This window comes from Lacerta agilis, chromosome 9, assembly GCF_009819535.1.
Source record: "Lacerta agilis isolate rLacAgi1 chromosome 9, rLacAgi1.pri, whole genome shotgun sequence".
NCBI lineage: Eukaryota > Metazoa > Chordata > Lepidosauria > Squamata > Lacertidae > Lacerta > Lacerta agilis.
Genome location: NC_046320.1, coordinates 29,206,488 through 29,224,834, shown reverse-complemented (window position 1 = coordinate 29,224,834; position 18,347 = coordinate 29,206,488). Strand labels below are relative to the sequence as shown.

Sequence of the window (18,347 nt, the reverse complement as noted above, 5' to 3'; positions counted from 1 at the left end):
TTTATCATGTGGACATTTGGTCTTATTGGGCCTATGCTGAGACTACCAACTCATTTCACAGAAATGACTGCAGCCGTCAGTTGATAATGACTCTCATTGACTACTGACCTTGGCCATAGTTAAAGCAATGACCTAGAAGCAAGGAAAGGAACCTTGTCTCATTACCAATTACCTGAACTGCCCAGGCCTGCCTGCAAGTCCATTATCTTTTGGAAAGGGTGTCACTCTGAAATAATATGCCTTCGCTGCAAAAAGAAAGGGGAGAAAGAGTTTTTGTCCTTCCCAGAAGTAACTGAAACTTACCAAGAGGAAATGTTTGCAGTCTCTTCTTGGTTTTCATTCCCCAAGTGCATTGGCTGCAGTGTGCTGCTCATCTTAATGGGCCTGGTTCTGCTTCCGATGAAGTCAGCCGGACTTCTGCTAACAAGTGGAGACAGATTGTCAAAAGCAAGCATCTTGTAGCGGCCTGGATTTATTTTGAAATAATTTCCTGAAAAAAGCACTCACTAGTATAAAACAAACATTGCTTCCTTTTTTGTTCAGATTATTTCTTAATGACTGAGAATGGCTATTTTAAAAGTCTGTTGGTGATACTGGTTTAAACACATGGAACTTTTTTTTAAAAAAAGAAAAGAATGTAAGAAGACCCTCCTGGATCAGGGCAATAGCCTACCTAGTCCAGCATCTTGCTCCCACAGTGACTAACCAACTGCCCATGGGAAGCCTAAAATGTTGTCATAGATCAGGCATAGGCAATCTAGGCCGTCCAGATGTTTTTGGACTACAACTCCCACCATCCCTGACCACTGGTCCTGTTAGCTAGGGATGATGGGAGTTGTAGTCCCAAAGCATCTGGAGGGTCGAGTTTGCCTATGCCTCTCATGGATCATCACCTCCAAGGTGTTCCTTGTCAAGATGCCAGCCAGCCATTTCCTCCAAGCAAGCATTCCCAAATTAGTAAGTGGAAACGAGTGGGCTTAACAAAAGCTTTTCAACCTTGGGCATAGTCCAGGCTGGGTTGAGGGCCACAGGCAGTAAATCAGGAACCAGTAAATGGGAATCAGGCAAAAAAGCAATCTAATTCAGAGGTCAAACCAGAAGATAGAGCTGATAGTACAAGCGAAGCATCAGAACTTAACAGCAATACCAGAAACACAACACATGCTAGAGCTCAAAGCACCACTGAGACGGGAAGTCCTCTTATACTCCTTCCTGCTCAGAAGGAGCCATGGCTAACCTGGGCTGAATCCATTCTAAAGAGTCTTTTCTGAGAAGCTGTAGTGACGCATCTTGCCACATAGGACAGTGGTCCTCAGTTCCTGACACAGTTACAATGGCTGCCAACTGGGCTCATCAGAATACTGGGGAAGGGCAGTGATGCCAATAGCAATAGCAATGATGCCACCTACTGACATGAGTCTGAGGGACCTTTTTTAATGTCTGTTTTAGAGGAAACAAGAGAATGAGTTGGAAATGGGGGTATCACACCTTCTGTGACTACAAGTAGTGGCTGAAGCATGTGGCGTTCAAAAAGTGAACACAGACCACTGGTACCAAAATGTATGGGGATAAGCCCTACTAGAAAAGTTAACCAACCAACTCAAATTAGCATGGGAACAAGCTAACCCCAGTGCGATTCCCCTTTATCACATACAAAGCACAACACAACAGTGACCTATCCCCACCAACAACATACAAATCAACATGGGTAACCTGACCCAACAACCCCCCCCACCACAATGTAACCACCTGAACACAATCAACCAAGCTTTGGACCCCTAACATCTCGCAATGTCTACACACACGACCTATCGACATGCTGCTGACACAAACCCCTAAACTAACACTATGCAACAGAATGAAAGAAAAACACACCCATCTTCCTCCCTCTCTCCCCTCTCTTTTCCCCCAACTGTACTATTATTTGCTTATTCGTCTGTTTTGTAATACAATAAAATCTTTTAAAAACTAATTTTTTAAAAACAAACAAACTTGTATGCACAATTGATTCTGAACTTGAGGAATGGTGATTAGAATAATACCAACGTAAGGACATGGGATATTGCTGGATTAGGCCAGCATCCTGTTCTTGCAGTGGCGAACCAGATACCTATAGGAAACTTGAAAAAAGGAACTTCATAAGAAAAACAAGAAAATTCTCAGAATACTTTGGGAAGAAAAGTTTTTTAATGCACAAGCAATTGTTAATAAATAGGGCATGGTTTACTGGATAGGATTCAGGATAACACCCCAACAGACCAGGGTTCCTGTCCCCAGTGGACCTTTGACTCACATCCTCTTCTTCGTTTACTTTCCGTCATGCTTGTGCTTTCCAAACTAGTTTGGAAATCAAATAAATGATGCATAATGGGCGAATCTAAACCTTGTTTAGGGCATGTAGAGTCAGTTGCATCATTTCTGTGAAATTAATCGGGTGTTCTGTGAAGAATGCAACACTGCTTAATTTCCTCAGCAGAAAAATAGTGGGGTTCAGCATCTTATGTAAGACAACATGGAGAAGACTGCTTTTTAGTAATTTACCGCAGAACAGCATAGTAAATCCCCAGTCCACAGCAACAGGTCTTTAATGACCAATGCAACAAATATTAGAGCTGGCGGCTCATTGGGTCAAAAGAGCCACCACAGATCAAACATCACAAACAGAATGTTCATACCTGCTTCTTTTCGTAGCAGGGATTTTGATTTCATTGCCTGCTGCTTCACCTTTCCCCCCTTGCTGGTAGTCAGAGTTGCTCTGGTTTGGGCACTTGAACAGAAGCCCCTTTGCTACCCTCTGCCCAATTAGGATACTTTGCAGATCCCGTGACGCTAGTCTACGGACACAACTTCTGCCAAGATTGCATCTCTAGTTGCTGGAAGAATAAATGAGGCAAAATGAGAAGCTGGAAGTGGAAAATAGTAGCTAACAAACCAAACCGTGCATCTGAAAACCCACCTTGCAGTTGTAGCATAATTAGTTACTTAGATAAGCGGCCGCAGGCTGGGCTGCTTTCGGACGCTTACTATCTGGGTCCATGCGCTTCCTCCTGCGATTAAACTCACAGTTCACAGCAGAGCAGTTCTTTGTGTAGCAGAGCAGAGCAGCGCAGCTTCGTCCCAAAGAATGAGGCTTCAGAAGTCTGTAGTATTTTGTCTACAAACTACTTTTATTCATAAACTATTTACAGCTTAGCCCGGAGCACACTCCTGTAACATGGTGCTCAGAAAAACGAAACCGAAAGCAGTAAAGCCATACAGCTACTGAAAACGAAAGTAGAAAGTACAATAGCTTCAAGACATCAGCAGTATATATCCAGTGAGGGACGTCACATCCTTGCCAGGCTTAACCCTTTGTTAACCTGTATGTACAACACCCCCTCTCGTACCGAAATCTGGATATTATAAACATAACAGTTCATCCCAAACCAATCCCATCACAGAACACCTTGTGTTTGACGTTTCCTAGAGGTTTGGTGAATCCATCAGCCAAGTTCTCCTGGCTGGGACAGTATCGCAACTTAACCATCCCGGTCTTGATACTTTCACAAACATTCTTGAAGCGTATGTCCAAGTGTTTTGTCCGAGATTTAAACTGTCCTGACTCAGCGAGTTTCAGGCAAGGCTGATTGTCTTCCCAAACTGTAATGGGCAATGGACAATCCCCACAGATCTCACGAACTAAACACTTGTAGAACTCAAGTTCCCGAACTGAATCTGAAAGTGATGCGAACTCTGCTTCTGTGCTCGAAAGCGCTATAAGGCTTTGTTTCTTGGATCTCCATCCAATGACAGCATTTCCAAATTTAACAATCATACCAGAAACAGATTTTCTATCTGCCAAATTGGCCCAGTCAGCATCAGTGGAACACTGAAGCGTAGTGTCACCCTGTGCTGACAGTTTGAGTCTGAACGTTTTAGTATCTTGCAAGTATCTCAGAACCCTTTTTACACCATTCCAGGCAACTGTACTGGGTTCTGCAGTCTCCCTACTGAGTAGGTTTACCGCATAGGCGATATCGGGTCTGGACCACTGGGACAAATACAGCAACATGCCGATTGCAGACTGATAGATTTCCGGCCTTTGAAACTTGGGTGTCCCTTCAACCTGAATATCTTTTACAAAGCATGATTCCATGGGTGTCTTTGACCCTGCACAGTCAGACATATTGTACCTTTCTAGTAACTGTGCGATTTTACCTTGTTGGCTCAAAAGAAAACTTCCATCTTGAGATCTGGTGATCTCCACACCAAGGTACATGCTCACTGGGCCTAGGTCCTTTAGCTTGAAACTCTGACCTAGCTCATGAGCGAACTGTTGTACCTGTTTATCTGACTGACAAGCCAGAATGATATCATCAACATAAATTAGAGCCAATGTTTGGTGCACACCTGCCCCTTTCAGGTACAGGCAGCTGTCTGCACAACTCCTTTTAAAGCCTAGCTTGACCAAAGCTGCATTAAGAGTAAAATTCCAATTGCGTGCAGATTGTTTCAATCCATAAATAGACTTCTTCAATTTCCATACCTTTCCTGGCCATTTATCTTCAAAACCTGGCGGAGGAATCATGTAAATCTCTTCCTGCAATGGAGCATTGAGGTATGCCACATCAACATCAAAGTGATTTACGATGTACCCTCGCTGTGCAGCTACAGCTAGTAGCATGCGCAAGGTTTCACACCTGGCAGTGGGTGAATACACCTGTGTGTAATGCACCCCAGGTCTCTGCGCGAAACCTCTTGCGACAAGTCTGGCCTTGTACTGTGGTGTACCATTAGCAGTGGGTTTCAACCGGTACACCCAGCGACAGCTTACAGCTTGCTGTTGTGCTGGTAGAGGTGTGGGAGTGAAGACTTCCAAAGACTTCATAGCATCCAGTTCCTTTAACATGGCATGCTCCCACTTCTCTGCTTCTGCTGCAGGTAAGCGTTGTACCTCAGCATAACTTTCTGGTTCACACCTTGCAAACCCAACAAACACATTTGAGGCTTGATACCTATCAGGAGGTCTTGTGGTGCGTCCTGTACGCCTAGGCATCACGGCAGCCTCATTCTCAGAGCTAGCTGAGCTTGAAGATTCTAACTGAGAATCTCTTTCACTGGTTGCGCCACCTAGTGACCTACTATGTTTACTCACTCCACGTTGACCTGGTCTGAACGTGGGTGATACAGGAGATCTACTTCGTTTGCGTGATCTGGTTGACCTGCTTCTATCTGAAGGAGAAGCACTTCTGGTCTCTTGCTTCACTACCCTCTTAGGAATTGCCCCCTCTGAACCTGCAACCTGTCTGGAGTCGGGCGTCCGCCCCTGACCTCCAGGAGATCCGTTCTGGACAGAGGGTTGACCACTAGGAGGAGCCCCTCCTGAGGGTCCAGCACCACCTGGGTCCGCTCCAACCGGAGCGCTTGGTGCAAGTAGTTGAGGGTCATTATCCAGTTCATAGAACACGTCTGTGAGCACTTCTGGGTTACCGTGGATTCTCTTCCAACCCTCTTGCTCACAGAAGTCAGCGCTTCTGCTCAGCAACAAGCGTGAACGATCACCTTGTGGATAAGCAAATTTCCACGCTTTTGACGCTGGCTCATAGCCGCAGAAGATCATTTTCTGTGTTCTAGGACCACCCTTTCTGCGCTTCTGTTTGGGAATCAAAACCCAGGCAATAGCTCCAAAGGTCCTGAAGTAGTTCACCTTGGGCTTCTTGCCATATAGCAGGAAATAAGGCGTGGTTCCAATCACAGAATTGTAAGTCCTGTTAAAGACATGGGTACAAAACTTCCAAGCTTCCCCCCAAAATGGTCTAGGCAAATTTGCATCAAAGAGTATTGCGTCTACTGCCTCCTGCATCGTGCGATTCCTTCTCTCCGCAACCGAATTGCATTGAGGCGAATAGGGAGCACTCAGTCTGTGTTTGATGCCCTTTGCACGAAAGAACGTCTGCAAAGTAGACACCAAAAACTCGGATCCTCGATCCGATTGAATGGCTTTTACACGGGTGTCAAATTGTAATTCCACAGCATTCACCCATTCTATGACTGTGTCAGCAGTCTCACTTTTGTCTCTTATCATCAAAGACCATGTGGCTCTACTAAAATCGTCCACCAGAGATAAAACATAACGTTTTCGTCCAAGACTCTCTACAGGGAAGGGTCCACAGAGGTCTGCATGAATCAGCGCGAAAGCCTGAGTGGTGACCCTGTCTGATTTTGGATAAGTGCAAGTGTGAGTCTTTGCACGTTTGCAAGCATTGCAATCCAGGTACTTAGAACATGGCTTCATCTTGCAGCCTTCAGCATAGTCTACCTGTTTGCGTACATACCCAAAATTCATGTGTGCGAAGCGGCGATGCCACAAGTGCGCACAATCCGAATGCGTGGGAGCGTTAGCACACTGCGCCTGAACCTCTGCAGTTGCTACCTCCTTAGCACCATCAGCTTGAGCCTCAGCTGAGTACTCTTTACCTGTCTCCAAGACATATAACCCATTCTTGGATGGTACCTTAACCAGCAGTTTCCCACCTCTGGAGATGGAGCAGATTTGGTTCTCAAACTCCACTTTGAAACCTGCTGCATCTAAGGCTGAAACAGAAAGCAAAGCGTTAGGCATCTCAGGCAAAACATACACATCTAACTCAGTGTCTAAGCAGTCCAAAAAGAAAACACCAGTAGTCTGTAAATGTCTTTTGGAAGAATCAGCCAAAGTAACAGTCTGTCCATTCTCAACATCTCTGCATTCCAGCAGGTCAGCTGTTGAAGGAAAAATGTTTCTGTTGGCTCCCGAATCAATAATTAGTTTAAGAGCTGGTCTGGCAACTGCACTCCCTACCATTGCATACGTAGCAGACACATGGGAAGTCTCTGAATTGCCAGCAATTAAGCTACGTGTCTTGTAGCACTTCTTTCCTCTCCTTATCTGTCCGTCACCCCTAGCAACGGCCTTGTGGGAGGAGGAGAACTCCCGTTGCTTGGGACAATCTCTACGGAGATGGTGGGGGGAGTTGCAGCTGTGGCAAAGCTTAACAAGATTAGCTTTTACGAACGGCTCACCAACTGCACCCCCACTCCTGGGAACAGCAAAGCCCCCCTTCGCAACATTTCCTTTCTCTCTAAGACGTTTATTCTGTTCATCCAGCAGTCGCGAAGTTACGTAGTTCATCGATAAATCGTCAACTGGCACTGACTCCAAAGTTAACACCATTGTTTTCCAGCTAGGGTCCAGCGAAGACAGCAAAATATAAACCTGCTGCTCAGCAGTAAAAGGCACATGTAGCTGCCTCAGTCTAGTATACAGCGATAGCATCCTGGTGATGTGGGCTTGAATGTCCCCTCCAGGTGACAAACGCGTCTCAAACACTTCACGTATTGCATGTAAGCGCGAACCTGCTGTATCTCTCTCATGAAGGCGTTCCAAAGATTGCCAAATTTGCTGTGCAGTGCCATCAGGATCAATATGAGGAAGCACATTCTCATCTATGGCCATGCAAATGCTAGCAGCTGCTTTGGCATCCCGAAGCTGTTCTCTTTGTGCTCTAGCCACAACATCATCGGCAGCACCATCTGGAGCAACAGCCGGGGGGTTTAATACACAAGTCCATAAATTTCGTGCCCGCAACCAAAGTTTACAACGAATCGCCCAGTCGGCCCAATTAGCACCGTTAAGACGTGGAAATGGGACTTGAAAACTCTCATGGGGTTCAGCAGCAGCCATTTTCCCTCCCCAACTCCAGGGATTTGCGTACTCACACTCAGACGCAGGAAAAAACGCTCTTCTCTTCCCCTCAGTTTCTCAAGCCACCGACTGTAACTCGATCTCGCAGGCAGCAAACAAAGCAGCAGCTTCTAGCAGCTTTTTCTCACAGTATTAGCATTCCAAAAGCTTTTGTTTTCTTTCCGCCCGCAGCCAGCAGCGAAAGGCAAACAAACGTAGCTAACGAGCTCACAAGCTGCTCGACCTTGCAGCCAAGTCAACATTCTTCCAGGGACATCAAAGCGCTCTCATTAATCACCCATAACCTGTAGCATAATTAGTTACTTAGATAAGCGGCCGCAGGCTGGGCTGCTTTCGGACGCTTACTATCTGGGTCCATGCGCTTCCTCCTGCGATTAAACTCACAGTTCACAGCAGAGCAGTTCTTTGTGTAGCAGAGCAGAGCAGCGCAGCTTCGTCCCAAAGAATGAGGCTTCAGAAGTCTGTAGTATTTTGTCTACAAACTACTTTTATTCATAAACTATTTACAGCTTAGCCCGGAGCACACTCCTGTAACATGGTGCTCAGAAAAACGAAACCGAAAGCAGTAAAGCCATACAGCTACTGAAAACGAAAGTAGAAAGTACAATAGCTTCAAGACATCAGCAGTATATATCCAGTGAGGGACGTCACATCCTTGCCAGGCTTAACCCTTTGTTAACCTGTATGTACAACAGCAGTAACCAGACTAACAGTCCATCTAGCTGAGCATTTTCTACACTGATTGTCAGCATCTCTCTCTGATTTCAGACCATCCTAGCCCTTCCTGGAGGTGCGAGGGATTGAACATGGGACCTTTTGTATGAAAAGCAGGTGCTCTGCCACTGCACTACTTCCCTTCCACGGTGGTGTTGGTGAATGATTCAGACAACCAATTGCCACAGAAGTGGTGCAGGAGTAAAGCTAACCAGCTCAGTGATCAAGCATGTTGGCACAGAGTTGCAGTTGTGGGACATGAGGGAGCAGATCCTCTGCAAGTCATCCAGGGTTGTCTTTAATATCAATGCCTTCATTCATAAATGTTAAATATTTGACCCTAGACAGCCACCTACGTACAATACGCTGGAAATAGTCCGGAAGCATTCTACACCATCGCTGTTTTATTCTGGGCAGAAGAGCTGTCCAAATCTTAAAGAAGCTTGGCTTGACTTTTATAAAACCTCTGTTCGCCAAAACATGGCCATTTTTAATCAGCTGGCATTTGCTTCTTAATGCGTTTTTGTTCTCATCCCCACAGGACAAAACTTTGTTCCATCCGGTGAGCAGCAGCTGCATTGATTGCAATCCGGCAGAGAAGAAGATTTTCATGAACAGATGTGATCCTTTATCTGAAACTCAACAGTGGATTTTTGAGCATATTAATATGACTGTTTTAGAGAAATTTAACAGCAAAAAAACCAGCTCTTAGGGAGAAAAAAACAGACTGTTCTGTACAGATTGCAAACAAGATTTTGGCCAGCATCTGGGTCGAAGGAGTCAGAAATTAAGTTTCCTAGAGCCAGGAAATCTGTTCTGAAGATTAAGTAAATGCCAGGGCAGAAGCCAACGAGCTGTCATTGCGGGTGGACAATATCTGAAGAACTTGGCTGAGAACCTCACCAGCTGCTGCTGGAGGCCTCCTGGCTGACAATTTCCCTTGCTGGTCAAGGGAAAACTTTATTTTAAAAAAATGTTTCCAAACACTCCATGTTAATAAAGTTAACAGAGTTTTAGAGTTTCTCAGGTCAAACCCTACTATAGTGAGTAGCTATGAATAGTTGCTGTTACTTATGGGGGATATATGGAGTGCATGAGTGCTATGTGGGAATCTTGAGATGCCACCAGTAGAGAACTAGAAACATCGATGGATACCGTCAGTGTCTCAGAACTGTAAAACAAGACAGATGTTCTAGCGCCATTCCTTTCCCTTGGTGGAAGTCAGGTTTAAGAGGGTTATTTAAATAAGGTGTTATAACAGATAATGTTAAGAACCTCCCTATTACGTTCCTTTCACTGTTGAAATGGGAATGGCTGAAAAGCAATGTAAGAGTAATTTTAGAGTTGCATTTTGAATGAAGCATGAAAATGACTGTAAGGTGTCAAATGACCATTTCTCTTCTGCAGTTGAAGAAAGAATAATTTCCATCACAGCAATTAAATAAAATTTCCATCCATTTTACATGGTGTTGCCGAACAATCATCTGCAATCATTCATACTTATCAAGTCATCATTGATGGGATGAGCCAAAAGTGAACACATCCCCCTTCATCTTTAAAAAGTGGGTATGTTATTTATAATAGCAACACAATGGAAGGTTTTCAGAAAGGATTTCTGCTTGGAACACTGCATTTCTTTCCTGGCACTTTTTATTAAAAGATGCATAAGTGGATTTAGATCAATACAATCGCCAAGAGAAGAAGCGTAATGAGTCTGACAAGGCAAGTTTGTGGCCAAATACAGTACACTCCCTGGAGCTAAAGGTTTTCGGATTCTACCAGTATTAACTCAGTGCTGCAGGAATGGCTATAGAAGGCTATAGGCAGTTGTGGAGTTTCTATTAAAGTAGTTGCGTATTATGTAGAATAGCAGCTGAAACTGTAGGCAACTGCCAACTGTTTCAGTTAATGCCATTGCAAGAGCTTAAATAGATCTACCATATCATGTTATGCAGCTTTTCTGTAGCTGCACCCTGTGAACATCCTAATAACATGTTTCCAATCTTTTTTGGGGGAACCGCTTAAAGCAACCTTCTTTTGAGAACCAAATTTCACAATCAGCAGAATCAGATGCTGCACTCATTGCTGGACACCAGTGTAGCCCACAGGTGGGGATCATTATGCTTCAATGTTTCCCCTTATATATTTAAATATATCTGCCTGTGTAAAGTTAGCATGTGAGAACCAACTGACACCTAAACTTGATATGTGGGTGAGCATTCATATATGCAATGTCAAGTGATACTGAAAAGTTACATCACATGCTTTTGCTGATTGTGTGGCCTGGCTCTTGGCTGGCAAATATGGGTGAGCATTCAAATCTGCAATCTGGATATGGAGAAGTTAACGCCACGTAGTTTTGTCTATTGTGGGTGCACGTTTCTTTATGTATGATGTTAACAAGAGATGTTGCCTTTGATGCTTATATAGAAAGTATGGCTCATAGCACAGTAAATGCACATCGGAAGCTGCCTTAAGATTCAGGCAAAATGAGAAGCTGGAAGTGAAAAATGGTAGTTATCAAACCAAACTGTGCATCTGAAAAGTAATTTCAGCTTTTGGTTATTCCAATTCAAGTCAGAGTTGTCTTGTTCTAAAAGTCCTTTGTTTCAAGTCTTCACATAAAGCCTTCATATTTTATCATGTGAGAAAAAGCAGCATAAAATTTGTTTTGCTATACCATTCTCCTTCCTTGACAGAGATGAATGAGCAGACAGCTTTTAGGTTCCTAAAATTTAGAGGAGAACAGCCATCTTTCAGTTCTACTTAAATTCCAAAACTGAATGTTGAAGGAACCAAGGATGCAGATATTTCAGTTTTCAGGATCTGACATAAGTGGAGTAAAATACCACTTTCATTTATATCATGTGTCAAATTTGTTCTGAACATCTATTTATGTTCCTTAGTTTGGCGATGTATTAAGGTGGAATGTTTGTTCCTTAGTCATCTACATGTATGGCAATGGCTTTATCTGTAGAGCAGCAGTGCTGGTCAAATTTATGCATGCAGTGTAGAATGGATGAATTTCCAGATTGCAGGGATTGGTACATGCATCTGTTCACAATGCTTGCCTTCTTCCTCCTCTACCCCTAGCCGCTCATCTGATTCATCTGCCATGAACAGGACATATGGTTTTGTACACTATGATTCCAACCCACACAGAAAAGGTTTGCAATAGCTAGATTCTGCTTGTGGCAAATGAATTGGACAACTACTTTTCTCTGAGCAGGAGGTGACCAGGGAGAAGGCATAGATTCTAAGTTGCCAGGACATTCTAAGTGGGCCTTATGTTATCCATAGCATTCAGAGGCATATGCTGGAATGTCAAAATGCCCCGAGTTAAAGTGAGATAGATTAATTCATAAAGCTCAATTTCAAATCATCATGAGATATATTTATCAAGTCAGGGTGCAATCCTGCATGCAGGGTGCCTAAGTGACTGCGAGTGAAGCAGGATTGTGTGCAGGATTGATAAACCCTGCATAAATCTTAGCCAATTGTGACATTAAATTATGGTAAGCCTTACTGAAGAACATCAAGAGAGAACCAGTTTTTCAAAGCAACATAGAAACCCCCAACAGTGAAAACTCCCAACAGTGAATAGAAACATCTCAAACAGGGGCTATAGATTCAGGTAGGTAGCCGTGTTGGTCTGACACAGTCAAAATAAATTTAATAAATTGTCCAGTAGCACCTTAGAAACCAACTAAGTTTGTTCTGGGTGTGGTTGTTGTGTTGGTCTGACAAAGTCAAAATGAAATAAAAATAAAAATTGTCCAGTACAAAAATTACCCACAACAAACTTAGTTGGTCTCTAAGGTGCTAGTGGCTATAGAGATATTTCTGAAAGTTGTTTTGACACTGATAGAATCAAAAAGTTGAAAAGGGCCTTGCAGGTCATCTAGTCAAATACCTGGCTTGATGCAGGAATTCTCCTTCTCAAATATAAATTGCAATGAAAGCTAAACATGCACACCCAGTATCAGACAGTACAAACTAGGCTGAAAAATAATACAAACTAGGCAGAGTTTAGGCGGCCCTGGGGGGGGGGGGGAATCAAAGCCGTAAAAAAAAAAAAAAAGAAATATGTCATCTAAATTACTAATGAACTGTTGTACTTGGAAACAAAATATGCGTAATCGCTCATCTGTATTCACTTTACGATAATTGAGTTTAGCCACTGCACACACTGGCACACAGCACAAATCCACCAGTGTTTGACTTGCTTTAGGGCTACTGAGGTCAGTGGACTTCAGTGATCTTAACATGAGCCATGTTGGATCATAGCCACTCTTCTGAATTCTGCAAAGGATAATTTTCCGGAGAACATTGTCTCTGTCATTTTTTAATGACAAATGCTGGATACTGCTACCATTAATGATGTCCTGGTACGGACGCAGCATTATAACATTTATTTCGTATACAGTATTTCTATCGGCTCCTCAAATGTGCTTTGCCATGTCAACATGATGTGTGGCATCCAACCTGATTATTACTGAAGTCCTAAGGTAACCCAAATTTGAAGCTGTGAACCACTTAAGAAATGGAAATTTCTTTTTGTTCCAAAGACCCCATCCTGAAAACAAAATAAAAAGTACTACAAATATTTTCAGTTAGGCAATATTAGCAGCTCTTTCATCTGTGCAAGTTATTGACACTCTCGCTCTACAGGTCATGACATTGTAACAAGGTCTCCATTCTTATTAGTGAAGATCTGATTGTAGGAAAGCTGGAGTAGTGTGTTAAAACACACTCTGTTCAGCACTGATATCAAGTGTCATGCTTGGATGCCTGAATAGTGAATTGCAATTCACACATCAATGCTCAGAGTATAGATGAAACGCTCTTAAAGAAATGAGTGTTTACTCTTCAGAATTGTTCTTGGGGATAAAAATGGCTTCTCTCAAAATAGATAGGGACTGATAAAATTGCCATTGATTTCTCTGACAAGCTGACACCTTAACAACGGTTGTATACTAGCTCAGTGAAATGAATATGGTGTTATTAGTCTATTATACAGTGGACAGATATCCCTTGCAATAAACACCAACCAGGTTGCTTTGCATTTACTGGCAGTCTTGTCATCAGCACCTGAGGTCTAATAAACAGGAGAAATAATGCACACCTGTTTACTGTGAGTGGCCAGGTATAGGGGACAAACTGTCACAGAGCACGGTGGGGGGGGGTGCAGTTCTTTTGCTTGCACATTTCATGATGTCCCCCTTAAGTACATATTTAAGGAGAAATGAGAAATTTCAGCTGGCACTGTATCCCTGCTGTATCTGTAGAGCAGTGTTTTTCAACCTTTTTTGGGCAAGGGCACACTTGTTTTATGAAAAAAATCACGAGGCACACCACCATTAGAAAATGTTAAAAAAATTAACTCTGTGCCTATATTGACTATATATAAAGTAATTCTCTTGAATAGGAATCAAATAAACACATTTTTTCCCACGGCACACCAGGCAACATCTCGCGGCACACTAGTGTGCCACGGAACAGTGGTTGAAAAACACTGCTGTAGAGTAATGTAGGCCCAGCAAGCAATAAGAGGTAAGCAAACCTTGCTTGCCTAGTGGCTGCCCAAGTATGTTTTACTTCTGCTTGTACAATAAGCACAACACCTGGATAGAATCATGAGTTGGAAGGGACCCTGAGGATCATCTAGTCCAACCCCCTGTGATGCAGGAATATGCAGCTGTCCCATATCGGGAACGAACCTGCTACCTCGGCATTATCAGCACCACGCTCTAACCAACTGAGCTATCCAGGCCCATACCCATCAAGAAAGGATTACAAATGCTTCAAACTGGGGGACATTCTCCTCTTGCCCAAGTTAGGCTAAAGTGTTCAAACATTACATAGTATAGTCCCATTCACTTTGTGGGGAGTAAAGCCATGTGAAATCCAAGCACTCTGGCTTAACTGGGTGGCGAACGGAACTGACAAAAAGGTGGACTATATTAAAAAGGGTGATAGCAGAAACTACCAATAGTGATGTTGGGTAATATCCACACACCATACATTTAAAAGCAATGACTCCCCACCCACACAAATAATAATAATCCTGGGAACTGTGGTTTACCCATCACAGCTACAATTTTCAATACCAGCAACAAACTACAGTTCTCAGGATTCATTGGGAAAGCTACGTGCTTTAAATGTATGGCTTGGGTGTGACCTTGGTTTACCAAGAAATTTATGACTGCTGGTTTCTACAGCAGGCTCATCATGTACACCCAGAATTAGTTCTATGAAGTCTTCCCAAGGAAGAACATCGGTGCTCTTCTGTGTGTGGGATATGTATTCTGCTTATTGAAGGGCTGTTTTTACACCTCACACTTGAGTACTGCGTGAGAAAAGTGATCCTAAATCCAAAGACAGCTTGGCCAACCTACTGTGCATAAAGAAGCTTGAGAACTACTATGGACCTCCCCCCCCCCCCGCCAACCCTGTGATTGTATTGCATGAATTACCATGCAAGGTCAAAAACAAGCATTTATGGAACACTAGCAGCCAATTTCTTTTCCATGAATCATGGATATATGGTTGCTTCCAGACAACCTGTTTAATTAGCGTTCAGCCTGATTTGTTTGTGGAGAGATTGGAGCATATTGGCTATTTAATTAGCATTCATCCTGATTTGTTTGTGGGGAGGCTAGATGGTGCTGCATCAAAACAAGTGTTATGCCACACTTTTCAGTGCATTTTCACGTTACTTTTGTTATTAGGAAAATGTCTGATCTTTTAAGGAAGTGGATTTGTTTCACGAGAGCTTCAAATTAGCTTTAACTGCACAGCCTGAATTTGTTGGGATGAGACTGAATCCCACGCCAAAATAGGGAGTCTGTGGCACTTTGGATACAGCCATGTTTCCACATAAGTAATGGCTGTAATTGTTTAATGTTCCTAAATCTAACTAATATCCAAAGATTAAGACTGCAATAATAATAATAGTAATAATAATTTATATACCCTCACCTGAAAGAAAGTCCCACTGATGCTATAGATATGCATAGGATTGTGCAGACAAGCACATAGACTGGGATACAAACAGCTACATTAAATGCATCCAAACTAATTCAAATGCCCAATGGGATTTTTGAACCTTTATTCTGAATATGAGCCCCTGTGCACATCACAAATTGCTTTTGAAATCTTCATTTCAAAAGAGCTTTTCCACGCAGCTTAGTGTACTACTGTTCAAGAAACGTGAGTCCAAATCTCCCACACATGCTTTCTTGGGTCCGTGCCATGAAATCTTTTTCTGGATTACTGAACTTTTTGGGGGTGTTATATGAATTGTACATTGCATCTATATCAAAGTATGGTAGAAGTTTACCAGATGGTGTAAATTATCATGTTTCATAGTCAACCTTCTTCCAAACGTTCGTGAAATAACTAAATTTTGTGATTTTGTATTGCAGCCCTTTACAGTATGCAAGCTATAGAAAGATAAGTTAGACAGAACAGCAAATGGACTGGTTTACAGAGAAGACCAAACTACAGTTTAGTGTTAGATTCTGACAGTTAAAAAACTAAGTCAGATTCATGCATTTGCCCCCTCTTCATCCAGCAAAACCATGAGGTGGTTTTCAGAAGCTTTATATTCCTTTTTAATAACAGATTTTCCATGCCATCTAGGTTTGCCATGTTCATCTTAATTGTGGTTTGTTGAGGCCTCAGATGACAGTTTAAGAAGCTGGCTTGTTTCAACAAACCACAGTTAAAATTAACCACAGTTTAGAGTGCAAATGTAATGCTAAACTGCGATTAATCCAAAACAAAGGGGCTTCTTATCTCCTCATCATGTCCATGTTGGAGGAGAAGAGAGGTGATACTTGCAAGCCCAAGCCTCCTGTTGGGTTTTCCTAGGAAGGCTAAAACATGGTTTAACATTATGTCTGAACCCTCCCACTAGCAAGCGTACCAGAAATGTTTGCCCAGAGACAATCCCAGACTCCCAGGTGCTTCCAAACCTCCATGTTGAGTCAGCAGTATCAAAGGAACATATTTTGCTACTACATTATTATCTCCAGCTATTGGGAACATCCATGTTTTCTGCGTTAACAGTAAAAGTAATATCCACTTTCTTGAAATCTTTCTCAAATACTTTGGATTAGCATTTGTCACTGTACACAGACTCAACTTAACTGAAGCAGATAATACAAAAAAGTGAATTGATTTTGTTTTCACAAATCAAAGTTAAATTAACCTCAGTTTACAGTTTGGGCATAACACTAAACTATGGCTAATTGAAACCAATCAAAAACTTCTGTTAGCCTCACAGCCATTCAAGGGAAGAAGAGATGATGGCGACCACACACAAGCGCAAGCTCATGCACATTAAACTAAGCCATTGTTTAGTGCTATATATTGGAACCAGGCCAAATACTGTATGTTTGTCAAGTTAGGATGCAATCCCCCAAAATTCTACTGCTAATCGGCATTCTCCATTCATTTCAATGGATCCTGCACATATGAGTCCTATTGAAATGAAGGCAGAGTGTGCAACAAGCGGTTAAGCAGATTGCACTTTTACTCCTGATGATACAATGAGCTCAGGTTCACATAGGTGCAAAATAGCTGTGGGTATGTTTGCCATCACTGGTAGGTATCATGCAGGGAGCTGACTTCCTAGTTATGAGTGTCTTTATCACAGGTGTGTTTCAAGTGGCAACTCGCTGCTGTTTGCACAGGTGCAATTTTGTACTGGTGGGTCTTTAGGGGACATTAGCTGAATAAAAAGCAAAGTCTGAAGAAAATTGATTAGACAGCAATTAGTGTCATAGGAAAAATAAAGACGACCATCATGAGCAGACCCTAAAAGTGTAACGGGGGCACTTGGCAGAGCAATACCCATCCACTGCAGCCTGCATAATGTTACTTCCTTAGAACCAAGATGTGTGTTTTTTTTTCATTTATTTATTTTTAAAATCTGAATTTTTTTATATTTTTGGACCTCTGATTTCTCTGAATGGTTCCGTATAATAAATATGAAACAATAACTTTACTGGGAAGTGTGATTCAGTGTTATTAAAAACAATAACTCAAGTTCACTTATATCAAACAGCACCCAAGCAAAAGTGCCTGGGGTTTAGCAATTAAGCCTCAGCAGGGTCTCCCTTTATCCCCTTGTGTCTGTGTATCATTGCTGCTGGATAGACTATTGCCACAACAACACTAAAGACAAAGTTTCTTCCAATTGCTTTCAGGAATACGGGTACATACCCAGATTCAATGTTCTGTAACCGAGACTGAAACCTTTATTAAATGTAGGTGGTAATAATTGCGACTTTCTAAATGGCATAGAAAACCAGGCAGCCAAGACCCCATGAGCTGATGAAAAGAAAATAATACGTTTCCTAGAGTTTAAGTACTGGAAACTTGAATTATTTGTCCTAGAAAGCTTTTGTGTTTAGTCCATTAATAATATTGGGGGGGGGAGCCAGTAGCCATACATCCAGCAGCCTTCTTTGAGAAAGGAAAATGACTGCACAGTTACAGTTTAAGATAAAATACAATCTTATCATATAATTGGAAATCAAGCCCTCCTGGAGGTTTTACTTTGCTTTCCACAAAAACCGCACAACATAATAAATCAATAACTCTTCGTCAAATTAAGGTGAAAGGGTTCAGTCTGAAAGCTTTGCACATGCAATGATTCCTAATTAGTCGCTATGTGACTAATTGAAGTGATCTCACCCACACACACGCACGGGCAACCAGCAGTAAATATGACCTCACCAAACGAGGCCTCCATGCTTTAGTCTGTGGGCCTACTTCAGGCCTCTGGGCCTCCCCATTTGGCCAGTGAGGTGGTTTTGGTCAAAAACGGCTATTAAAAACATCAGCATGGAAATAGGACGAGGCTACAGTTCAGTGGAAAAGCACATGCCTTATATATTGC

At 42.5% G+C, this 18,347-nt stretch overlaps 1 protein-coding gene across 3 annotated transcripts in view; it reads left to right on the top strand.

Annotated features, from left to right (window-relative positions):
• Positions 1-9,899, top strand: part of GALNTL6 (polypeptide N-acetylgalactosaminyltransferase like 6) — a 460,100-nt gene extending 450,201 nt beyond the window's left edge. For all 3 annotated transcript variants that reach the window (XM_033159707.1, XM_033159705.1, XM_033159704.1), the window contains exon 13: positions 8,979-9,899. In XM_033159707.1, coding sequence (XP_033015598.1) covers positions 8,979-9,149 — 171 coding nt within the window. In that variant the 3' untranslated portion in view covers positions 9,150-9,899. The remainder of the gene's footprint in view (positions 1-8,978) is intronic.
• Positions 9,900-18,347: the final 8,448 nt, after the last annotated feature.